The sequence below is a fragment of the Apaloderma vittatum genome, unplaced genomic scaffold (genome assembly GCF_000703405.1).
Source record: "Apaloderma vittatum isolate BGI_N311 unplaced genomic scaffold, ASM70340v1 scaffold20849, whole genome shotgun sequence".
Taxonomy (NCBI): domain Eukaryota; kingdom Metazoa; phylum Chordata; class Aves; order Trogoniformes; family Trogonidae; genus Apaloderma; species Apaloderma vittatum.
The window spans coordinates 38,756-50,604 of record NW_009733805.1 but is presented as its reverse complement, the minus strand read 5'-3'; the positions used below and the strand labels follow the sequence as shown (position 1 = coordinate 50,604).

The window sequence follows — 11,849 nt, the reverse complement described above, 5'->3', positions numbered from 1 at the left end:
TATGCTAAGGTCTCCTGGCAGAGCTCCTGCTGGTTTGTGTCTGACGAGTCCCGTGTATCTGGCAGCGAGAGTTTTCCCGAGCTGTCTGCTGATGCTGCTTGTGGAAGGCAATTTGTAACCACTGCAAGGAGATTAATTTCCCTTGTGATGGGTAATGAAAACCCACTTTTTTTATTTTTTGTTTCTTCTGATAAACCAATGTGCACTCCTTTTGATTTTTTTTGAAAGCTCCTGGGAAGAGGACATACATCCTGGTTTTCCACAGCGAAGCTGTATGGTCCGTAGTGCTAACTTAGTGAGATTTTTCCTCACAGAGCAGTGGTGATCCTCCTGGGATTCCTCTGAATTCCTGTTTTTCTCTACCGTAGGTATCTCTTATTCATGAAGCTGGCTGCGCTGCAGCTGATGCAGCAGAAAGCCAACAAGCAGGAGAGCTCAGGTGCGCTGGAAAATGGTGCCTCTCCGGACAACGGTACCGCAGACAGCGAGAAGTCTGAGTCAGAGGATGGTAAAATAGATGATAATGTGACAGGACTTGATCAGGTGAAGGAGCTTGCAGAGACCATCGCGTCTGATGATGGAACAGGTATTTCATGTTTCATCCTTGGCACCGCAGCAGCCCTGGCTGGTGGCCCTGTTGCTGGGGGGAGCTGTGCCAGGCTGGGTGGAGGGGGTCCGCAAGTTTTCTGGGTCACGTTGTGTGCTCTTGTTCAGGCTTTACATTTTGCAGCCATCCTCCTTTCCAAATATCTTGCAACTGTTTGGTTTTTATAATGAATTTCTGCAGGATGTGCCATCATTGCTGCTTTTAGTAACAAAACTTAATAGCTGGGCTTGTGATTTTCTGAAATCCACTATCACTTGTGTTCTGTTTTTCTTCCTGCCCCAGTGGATCCCAAAAGCAGAGAAGTGATTCGAAACGCTTGCAAGGCTGTAGGCTCCATTAGCGACACATCCTTCGACATTCGGTTTAACCCAGATATCTTCTCCCCAGGTATGTGTTCAAAGAGCTGGGTTTAGTGCTCCTTCAGAGGGTTGCTGTGTCCAGCTGGTTACAGACAAAAAAAATTGTGTTCTGTAGCTAAGAATATTGCTGGCTTCTGGCTAGCTGGGCATGGGGCAGGGTTCTCCATGAAGCACAAAGCTACAGAGGAGAGAGAGAGGGGTAATTGATTGCGATGCTCCAACTCCCAAACACGGGCAGCGAGCCGTCTCCCACCGCCGCGCTCGGGGGAGGTCTGCAGATTGCTGCCAAGAATCTTCTTGTGCTTCTCTGGCATCCCAGCTGCTAGACCACATGAAAAGAAGCAGAGGGAGGGGGGAAAATAAATTTGATCCTAATGTAGTCGTTTACACAAAAAACAACAGTTGTATTTGAACGACTGCTGTTGGACCCTCAGTGAAGGGCAGGGTTTGTTTCAGTAACATTATGGTAAGCGGGTCACAGTGCCCTTCCAAATGCACACATCGGTCACAGGCATCTTATGTAGCTTTCCGTGGCTGGAATGGGTGTTTCATAATTGGGAAATACAGAAGAACCTCCCAGAGTGTTTATGGGGGTGAATCCAGAGGCTGTGTCAAAAGGAGCATGTGTTTTGAAAAGCCCAGACATTTCCTAAGGCTGGTAAGCATTAGTGCTTTGGCACCAACTTTACAGCTAGAACTTAAAACCTAATTTTAGTTCTGGTGTGCAAAAGCAAAAGGCTCCGAGTTTCTAGCACTTGCAGTAGTTGCTGGTCCATCTGCTGAAGTGTTCCGGTTCCAGTGGAGCCAGCTGACTGGCTCAGTGCTTGGCGGTAGGTGGAATGGACCAGATAAAGAGCAGATTTTGGGCTTTTGACAGCTGTGTTGAGAATGAGTGAGTGGGCCAGAGCAGCAGAGCTACTCACCAAGCAGAGCAGGCAACTCTCTTCCCACTGAAACACGGCGTAGTTTGAAGAAGCACCTTTAATTCCAGGGAGGCAGGATCCCTTTAGTTTTTTAAGTGTTCTTGCTCTACGCTTTCCATATGTAGCTTCTTTCTTCACTGGCTTGATGTGGTTTACAGTTTTCTTTCACTCTCCTAGGTGTTCGTTTTCCTGAGTCCAGCAAAGAGGAGGTGCAGGATCAGAAGCAGTTGCTGAAGGATGCTGCTGCGTTCTTGCTGTCGTGCCAGATCCCAGGTTTGGTAAGGAGCCCAGAACCCTCTGGTAAAGGCTTGCCTCACGCCTGGCCCCCCTGGGCAAGCACTGCAGCAGCAGCAGCGCCGGCTTCGCCCCCAGGTTCTGGTGCCAGCGTGAGCACACACAGCTCTGGTGCAAGTGTGAGAGGGCTTTTCTATTTCCCACCTTATTCAGGGCACAATTTTCCCACCTCTATCCAACAAAGAATTTTCAGCTAAGGGTTTGGGACAGTTAAGGCCACTTCAGTCATCCTGCCTAGCCCTGGGCATCCTGCACAACTTATTGTATTATCGGACCCCAACTGTGACTCATCGTGGCTAATGGTTCGGAGTGAACTGGAAATCCTTGCTAATATCTGTTGTAAAAACTCCCTCTGAAAGTCTTAAGCGTTTTGGGTGCTTACCTGGGCCCCTGGCAAGATAAGAAACACCAGCTTGTCCCTTCTCCAGACATTCTTTAATTGACTGCTAATGCATGCCTTATAGCGGGAACTGTAACTGGGAAGCTAGAATTGATGATCTCCATTCTTAAGAGGTTCAGGAGTTGTTGGTCGTATGTAGGGGATTTTCCTTGCTGGAAAGTTTCTTCCAAAATGTAAATAAACTAGCTTTGTAGTCAGCATAACCTTTAAGACCAGCTACTCAGCCTTTACATAAAAAGGAGTGAATCAGAAAAGGGCTTGGTGACTGTGTTGTTTTACAAGGTAACTGATACACGAGATAAACACCCAAAATGCAGCAGAAGCACGTGTGAGGGCAGGTTACAGGCCAGCTGCTGATGTGCTCTGCCTATCGGAGGGTAACTCCTGTTACACCATGAGGAGCACTCGGTGACTCTTTATCAGCACTGCCACACAACTTAAAGTGCAAGTGCCATTTCCCCTTATCAGCTGAGTGCGCACAACTCCATGTAGCCTTTTAATTGGGAATGATTTTAGTCAGTGAGTGTGAGGCCCTTAAAGAAGGGGTTAGCCTGCTAGTTCCCCAAGCAGCAGTTAAATACCATGGCAAAGGGAAAGCTCTGAGCCACGGGAGTCCCCTGAGTCCTTGCTCCGCTGCCGAGTTCCTGTGCAGCCTCTGGCAAACTGCTGGAAGTCGAGTGCCATGCTGTGCCGTGCCGTGCCGTGTGCCATCGCCGGCTCCTTGGGCCACTGGAGACCCTGCGTGCTCAGCACTTGGTTACGATCCTCTGCACGGCTCCGTGGGGCCGCAGCTTGTTTTGCACAGGGAGTTGGATGAAACCGGAGCTGTGTTACTGTGGCAGCTGATCTCTGCACCTCGGTGCTCGCTGGGAGCTGTGCTGCTGCTCCCCGGAGACAGAGGAGTACAATGGTACAAGGGCAAGGAGCAGGCACAGGCTGCTTTGGGCTGTCGGCTTCAAGTGTTCCCCCTGCCCCTGCAGCGTGGTGGTCTCTGCTATTGCAGCGCTGCCCACCAAAGGGCCCTGCTCGGGGTCACTGCCAGCCTTTGGGGCAACCCTTTTCTTAAACTGAAAATTCTCTCCTTCGTGTTTGCTTTAAGTAACGGCAGTTTGTGTGTGCCCTGCAGGTGAAGGACTGCTTGGATCACACGGTGCTGCCAATGGATGGGGCGACCTTGGCCGAGGCCATGCACCAGAGAGGCATCAACATGCGGTACCTGGGCAAAGTCATCAACTTCATCACCAAGACCCCTGGCCGTGCTCAGCTGGATCACATCTTTGTAAGCATCAGGCTGAACTTCAGGCTGTCAGTTAAAACTGCCACCGGTGTAACTTGCCCTGTATAGACTCCAACTTGGCCACTTGTTTTCTGTGTGTAAAACCAAACAGCTTCAAAAATAGAGGAGGAGGGAGATGGACCTGTAAGTGGTGGGTGGGGAGTTTTGCTCCCAAATCCTTAACAGCTTTCATAACATGAGGGGATTTGAAAGTCCTTTGGGATAGAGACGCGCTTCAGGGATTCCCAAGTGTAGTAGCAGGTAACATAGTTCAATTTTAAGCCACAAGTTTAAGGCCCATCAGGGCTTTGGTCAAGCTGGGAAGTGTGAGCGCGGCTGCCACGGCACGGGCAGGCCTGGTGCTGGCTCCTGGCAGCACAGCCGGAGCAGAGCCGTGCTGGCCGTGGTGGCTCCTGGCCGCCGCATGCGGGGGCTCTCTCACAGCTCCAGGAGTGCAGTCGGATGTAAACCAGCTCTGTGTGGCAGGGTAAGGGCTGGAGAATGCCTTCTGCAGACCTTGATAAAAGGCCACTTCAGAAGCAAAGTGTGTTTTTCATTGTTATTGTCAACCAACTCAGCGTCTGTTCTTTACTCCTTCCGCTAGAAAATAGGCATCAGCGAATTGATCACTCGATCGGCTAAACACATCTTCAAGACGTACCTCCAGGTATGACCTGCACTCTAACCTCTTGCCTTGTGTGTCCTCTCTAATGACTTTTCTCCACAAATAAGAGCGCTGTTTGAGTCTCTTCTCTCATTAGGCAGTTCATGGGGGTTGCTTAGCAACGGGAAGTACAATCTCATTAGTGCTAAAATAGGTACAGGCCTGTGTGTAAGGGAAAACAAGTTCCCACTTGAAGATAGCTTTCCCAGAGAGCAATCATTCATGCTTTTCTTCCCTAGATTCTCACTCATTATGTTGAAGGCTTTTAAAAGTGAAATCACAGCTTGTTTTCTTTGTAATACGTTTCCTCTTAAACGATGTCGCTTTTGCCTCTATAAGAAGCTTTTTTAACTGCGTGAACACTAGTGCATTCTCACACGTGTCCGCACGTAGCACAGCAATACACCGGGCTTTATTCCCGCGTCAAAATCTTCTTTCCGACGCCTGGTTTCTCCGTCCCAGGTAGCAGCCCAAAATGGAACTCTCTATTTGTGTGTGTAGGTATATACTTATGGCCTGTATCTACATAATTCTGCCTGTGCTAGTTCCACTTGCAAATACTGCCGCCCTCTCCCTCTCCGGGAAGATTTTCCTGTTTCTGGTAGGACTGGCTTGGTGTGAGGCTCTGGCTCGGAGCAGTGCCTGTGTGATGGCAGGTGTCTTCCCCAACTGACTCTGGTGTCTCGCTGTAGGGCGTGGAGCTGTCGGGTTTATCAGCAGCCATCAGCCACTTCCTCAATTGCTTTCTAAGCTCCTTTCCAAATCCCATTGCCCATCTTCCAGCTGATGAGCTGGTCTCCAAGAAAAAGAATAAGAAAAGGAAAAACAGGAACCTTGGAAACGCTGATAACACTGCGTGGGCCAGCATGACCCCTCAGGAGCTTTGGAAGAATATTTGTTCAGAAGCGAAGAACTACTTCGATTTCAGTCTCGAATGGTAAGCAGAGCACATCACCCTCGCTTGTGCCTGGGCTCTCACCAAGTGTCTGTGGCTCTTACTGTCCTTTAATAGCACCTGCCTTTTTGACTTGTTTTCTGCTTGAATATAAATTTGTACTCTTGAGGGAGTTTTACAAGCTTGGAATGCAAGGAAATCGGGCACAGAGCACCAGGGGAAAGTGTAACTGAAATGTGAAATGAGACGAAACCTATGAGGCAAAAGCAGCAAAGAAAACCAGAGGAGGGAGGGAAACCTCTCCTTGGTGGTGCGGAGGGGAGCAGAAGGCAAGCAGCTGAAGGAGTGTAATCAAAAGATACTTGTCTATATGGATGATGATTTAAGCTGAAGGGAGCTTATGTTCCCCAAACAAGGCCGGCTTCTCCTGATTCTGAAACGGAGATGGTTAATACGGCTGCTGGCAGGTGCAGGTCATGACTGTGAAACTGGGCACACAAGCAAAGTGGCCCAAGAGAAAACCATGACTGGTTGGCTCGGTCAGGGATCGGCCCCTCGCGTCAGGGACAGCTCACTCTGCCGAGAGCCCGAGACACTCAGACTCACCTGAACTCTGCAGTGAGCTCTGAGGAGAGCACACGTAGGATTTCAGTAAGAAGTGCTGTTCTGTGTCTGTGAGCTTGACTAGACCTTGAGCAGCCACGGCAGCATTAGTCACGTGTCTGTTAGCACCTCACTCTGCAGGGACCTGGGGGGGTGTCCCTGGGTGGCAACTTGCCTGATTGCTGACAGTCGTGTGTGTGTGCTGCTTGCAGTGAGAATGCTGACCAAGCAGCTGAAGTGTATAATCTACAGAAAATCACCCTGCTTCGTGAAATCTCCCTCAAAACTGGAGTCCAGGTAAGATCTTCCCTCCCTTCCCCATCATGTCCGTACCGAGAAACGTGAGGTGTGAGTGCAGACTGCTCTGCAGGGTGCAGCCTGCCAGGCAGCGCGAGCCCCCCAAAGGTCTTGGGGGTGTTCATGTCTGAGCCCAGGTTCCAGCCCTGGGGAAGGGGATTTCTAATGCAGTTCCCTTTTAGTAAACGTGCTGTGCCTCTGCCTTGGAAGATGAGCCAGCCTGAACACACCTCCTGCAGCTTGGGAGTTGGCAGGACGGGGTTTCTGTGCTGGGGCTCCAGCACTGGCAGGACTGTGCCTGGCGCTGCCACCCGGTTCTGTCACGCACACGCGGTGGTACACGCTCACGTGTGACCTTCTTTCAAAACTCCGTCCCCAGGAGATATTTTGACTGTGAACCCACGTGCAGAATTCAAGGCTCATTTTCCCTCTTTTCTTGCCAAGTACTTACGAAAGCAGCGACCGTGACTTCCCGTCTTTTTGGTTCTTCCAGATACTGCTGAAGGAGTACAACTTTGACAGCAGGCACAAGCCCACCTTCACAGAAGAGGATATTCTCAACATCTTCCCTGTCGTGAAGCACGTAAACCCCAAAGCCTCAGACGCTTTCCACTTCTTCCAGAGCGGGCAAGCAAAGGTTCAGCAAGGTACGGACTCCGCGCGCCCCTGTGCTGAGGGTGCGTGTGGCAGGGCCCGCTGCCCCCTCCCACCCTCTTGCGGTAGAGAGTCGTGGTCTCCAAAACCATCTGAGCCCCACACCTGATAAAGTCACCTGCAGTGAACACGGGTGGGTGCAGGGCCGCAAATTCCTTCTCCCCAGTGTTAGTCCTTACCCCAGGCAGGGACTTGTGGCTCCGTGTCCCACCGCCGTTTTCCCTTCAGGGGTCATGTGCTTCACCGTGGTGTTGGGGGTTATTTAACACACAGATGTACATGAATGTAACTTTTTCCAGGTTTTTTGAAGGAGGGCTGCGAGCTCATCAACGAAGCCTTAAACTTGTTTAACAATGTGTATGGTGCTATGCATGTAGAAATCTGTGCCTGCCTGCGGCTGCTAGCTCGGCTCAACTATATCATGGGGGATTATTCAGAGGTAAGCGAGGACTCAGACAGGGTCTGCTTCATCCTCTCGTGCCTTCCCCGTGCTTGTGTGCTCCAGGACGTGGCACCGTGTGACTTGCTCTTGGGTCTTCTGTTCTGTCTAGGCCTTAAGCAATCAGCAGAAAGCGGTGCTAATGAGCGAGAGGGTCCTGGGTATTGAACATCCCAACACGATTCAAGAATACGTGAGTACAGGCTGCTGGGGGAGAATTAACAAACTCGTGCATCCACCGGGAGTCTGTGAGCCTTAACTCACGTCTGCATCTAGAGAACAGCTGCATTTCTCCTTCTGTCTGCAGTGTTCTTCCTAGAATCCTCCACTTTCATCATCAGTGTTGTATTTCATGATTTTGTAAACTGAATACTGAAGCGTTTGTGTTATGAGAGTCCTACATGGTCAGTATTTGTCCTACTCGGTTAAGAATTTTGGGGTTTTTGTCTGCTGAATGTTTATTCATATTGATTAATTCTGCTGGCCTTTGCCCCGAGCTTATGTCAAAAACAAAGAGGAAAAGAATCCCCCCAAAAGTTTAATCAGACCTATCATATACGTACAGGTTGCTTTAGAAATACTTCTTGATGTGCTTAAGAGAAAAAGAAACTGAAGCACTTCAGCTTCCTCATCCTGGGTCAGTGGGGCTGGAAATCAGCTGGCACACCTGGGCTTTGCTGAGTGGTTGAAATCCTTTTTAACTCGAAAGGAAGACTTTTTATTTGTGTGCAGCTGAGGGGACATGTAGAAAGGGGAGACTGGTTTGCTTTATGGAGTGGCAAGTAAAACCCACGAATGCTGGGTTACTTCTTCTGTTGCAGATGCACCTTGCTCTGTACTGCTTTGCAAACAGCCAACTCTCTACAGCGCTGAACTTGCTGTACCGCGCACGCTACCTCATGCTGTTGGTATTTGGGGAGGATCACCCAGAAATGGCACTCTTAGATGTAAGTAACCTTTTAGAGCCTTCACGTCTGTAATCTCCAAGAAACCTCCTGGCCTTTAAAATGCCGCTAGTGCTGGCTATTTAAAATGAACGTTTGGGCACTGCGTTTTGCCCCGTGGGTTAACAGCGGTTGGTGCCATCAGAGGAAGGGAAACGGGGAGAGAGTTCCCTGTCACTTTTCTGCCCAGCTTGTTTGGGTTGAGCTCCCGAGGGGGAGAAGGTCACCTGGTGCAGGGCGAGCCGCTGGGGACTTGGGGCTGCTCCAGCCTTTCCAGCGGGGTCTGTTGACCCCTGTAGTCGTGGTAGCTCTGAAGTGACACACGTGTAGTCTGAGTTTGCCTTTCTGAAAGGCTGCTTGGCTTCTTTGTGCAGAACAACATTGGCTTGGTGCTCCACGGGGTTATGGAGTATGACCTGTCCCTCCGGTTCCTGGAGAACGCGCTGGCCATCAGCTCCAAGTATCACGGCTCCAAGTCTTTGAAAGTTGCACTAAGGTGAGGCGGGGCGGAGCGCGGGGCTGGGGCACCGTGCTGCCACCGAGCGCGAGTACATTCACTCACACGGGAGGGGTCTGATCCAGCTGTTCTCAGCGGTCCCTGTTAAAAGATTCAGCCTCATCCCAGCTGTCAGACTCAAGGTCGTGGCGCAGCATCCACATTTTTTGTCTTGAAAGACAGAGATCCCTCGTTCTTAGGGTTAATTGTGGCATCTACTGTACTGCTGGTTATCCTCAAAATCTTGTCAGGATGACCCTGGTGCTTGTGGACTTGGTACAAAAATGTGTGTGGCAAGTGAAGGTTGGAGAGCAAGGCTAATGTAATTATACTGGGAGACTGGGACGATGTGTAAACACTTGTATTTAATTGTTTCAGCCCTCAGGGAACAATCTTTGAGAAGCGTATAATTTGCTTTTGTCCTTTACCATAAAGCCTTGTATTTGAATAAAGTACTGAGGAGCTTCCTTGTGTTTCCAAGGGAGCTCTGAGTGGTCGGCACCTTTAGGATCTGCTCTGAGCACCCACTGCTCTTCGGTGCCGTATGTCCTTGAATGCAAACCTGGCTCGCTTTCAGCCAAGCAGTGGCCCATTTCTAATTACTACTACCACATTGCAACCCATCTGTTCTTCGTCAGGGTGAAAATAAATCTTACTAAGCACCCACAAGAGTCTGATTTGTTTTCCAGCAGTTGATGGATATGCATTCTGGAGGAAGCATCTTGCCTTCCCTTAGTAGCACTGGGATGCTGGATCAGATTCATCACTTCCCACAGCATAACACTGCCAGAACCAGAAATCTTTTCTTCATTCCAGAAACACGAAGGAAGGAAAGTCCGAGCCAAGCCGGCTCTCCCAGCTGGAGAGAGCCCAGGTGACTTGGGCCCCAGCTCAGCTATGGCTTGTTTCTATGCTGGAATATTTTTTTACTTTTGTCTGTGCATAATCAAGTAATTCACCATTTGCTTTCTGAGAAACAAAAAGACCCTTTGTGAAGGGCAAGGGTTTATGGCTGCTTCCTCCTCCAGTTACCAAATCTAGCCCTGAGATGTCTCTGTACCTGTGCCACCTCCAGTTCACCACCGCAGCCTTCAGCTTCCCTGGGTGCAGGAGGAAAAAAGTCCCCAGTTCAGTCTTTATTTCTGTGGGTCACTTCTCAGCATTTCAACAGAAATCCAACTTGGATCAGCATGGTACATTAATCCCCAAACGGGGAGAAGTAGCTACCAGGGTGTTGCATTCAAAGTCCAGGGTCTGTCTCCTTTCACACTGGTATTAAGACTTTGAGCCTAAACACTGGTGTGTTGCAGTCGCACTCGCTGTAGCACAGAAATGTTCCTTCCTCATGGCATGACCTCTAAGCTCTTTTCCTTCCCTCAGCCACCACTTGGTTGCCCGAGTGTACGAGAGCAAAGCAGAATTCCGGTCAGCTCTGCAGCACGAGAAGGAAGGCTACACCATCTACAAAAACCAGGTACGGAGCGTGCGTGCTGCTGACTTGTGTCAGGGCACGTTCCTGCCAGAAACGAGCGGTACCACGGCGAACCAGTGCCAGGACTTGGAACAGGGAGAGGCCTTTCGCACAAACAGCTCTGAGCAGATGCCAGGGCATCTTCTTTCTAGAGATGAGGCAGAACTGCTGCCCTGCACAATAACTGACCGCTTTTATGCCAGAAATCTTTGAATAGACTTCCTGAGAGTTTGTTCTCGCCGTACCCCTGTTGCTGGAGGGGAAGTTGTGTCGGTGGCGTGGCCCCGCATCCTGACGGGCCAGTGAAAGAACTGGTCTGTTCTTTCCACTCTTTGCACCACCGGTCTTAAATACCAGATCCAAACTTGTTTGGTAGTTGAGCTGTTTTTGTGGGCAGGGCCTTCTCCCGCTGGCAGCCCTCGCTGATGCACAGTGAAACCTCTGCCTCAGCCCGGGTCTGCCCGGACACGTCGGCAGCTGTGCTGGGTGATTCAGCGCCATCTCCCTGGCTGAGAGCACAGCCCGGCGCAGGGAATGCCACTCGCCCTCAGACGTGCTCCTGCTTGATGGGAAGGTGTAATGTTGATAAAAAGGCTCTTAAAGGAATTATTTTTGTTTGTTTCTTAATGCCAAGGCAGGTGAAATCCCATTCTGATGAGTTTCTATAACGATGTTGAGCCAGCAGAGACCAGAGCGCACCCTGCTCTGGGTCCTGTTCTGATTCATGATGTAGTACCTCATTTATTTTTTTTTGCCTTTTCTGATTAGCTTGGAGAACACCATGAAAAGACCAAAGAGAGCTCTGAGTACTTGAAATACCTGACTCAGCAAGCAGTTGCTCTTCAACGCACAATGAACGAGATTTACAAGAATGGCTCCAACGCGAACATCATGCCACTTAAGGTAACCTTTATGCCGTGGCAGCGATCGAGAGCACTTGCTGTGGCGGCAGAGGTTTGTGTTTGGCTGCTCCCGAAGGACACGGGTGTAAAGGCACAGGGTGTACGTGTGCAGGCGCTGCCTGTGCAGCAGCTGGTGGTGGCAGTGCGAGCCGCAGAGCCCTCGCGAGGAGGCTCCTGCAAAGGCAGAGGTTTAGACTGGTAGCGTCGTGATGTGATGGAGCGTTTCTCCCCCGGCTGCTGAACGGCTGGTTCTGGGCTCTGACTCTCTCCGCTGTGCCCCAGAGCTGAGCGCTGCTCGCTGCATCGCAGGGCACCCAGAGAAGTCGGTGAGGACACCGGGCAGCTCGCGGTGTGGGAGCCCCGGGACGCCTACGCGACCCCCGGGCCGCCTACACACAACCCTGCCGCTGCGCTGACTCACGGGCTGTGGGCAGGTTGCTCAATCCAAAATTACTGCAGTTTCCTCATCCTCAAAAATGCTGTCATCTTTCACCAGGCGCTTTGTTCTCCTTCCAAGGATTTTTGTGGTGCGGGGAGGCTGGGCAGCATAGCGGAGCGTGGGGGGACGGCCTCGCTTTGCCGTGCGGGGAGCTGGCGGGCTTGGCTCTCCTGGGGCAGGGGCAGC

The 11,849-nt window shown here is 50.7% G+C and overlaps 1 protein-coding gene across 1 annotated transcript in view; it reads left to right on the top strand.

The window, feature by feature from the left end:
- The window catches only part of CLUH (clustered mitochondria (cluA/CLU1) homolog), a 27,204-nt gene that overhangs the window by 13,162 nt on the left and 2,193 nt on the right, over positions 1–11,849 (top strand). Inside the window, exons 12-25 of the mRNA XM_009876050.1 lie at positions 369–586; positions 890–994; positions 2,067–2,167; positions 3,710–3,862; positions 4,464–4,526; positions 5,216–5,460; positions 6,234–6,318; positions 6,812–6,965; positions 7,272–7,411; positions 7,524–7,604; positions 8,233–8,358; positions 8,730–8,851; positions 10,232–10,325; positions 11,091–11,225. Of these exons, the coding sequence (XP_009874352.1) occupies positions 369–586; positions 890–994; positions 2,067–2,167; positions 3,710–3,862; positions 4,464–4,526; positions 5,216–5,460; positions 6,234–6,318; positions 6,812–6,965; positions 7,272–7,411; positions 7,524–7,604; positions 8,233–8,358; positions 8,730–8,851; positions 10,232–10,325; positions 11,091–11,225 (1,822 nt within the window). The remainder of the gene's footprint in view (positions 1–368; positions 587–889; positions 995–2,066; positions 2,168–3,709; positions 3,863–4,463; positions 4,527–5,215; positions 5,461–6,233; positions 6,319–6,811; positions 6,966–7,271; positions 7,412–7,523; positions 7,605–8,232; positions 8,359–8,729; positions 8,852–10,231; positions 10,326–11,090; positions 11,226–11,849) is intronic.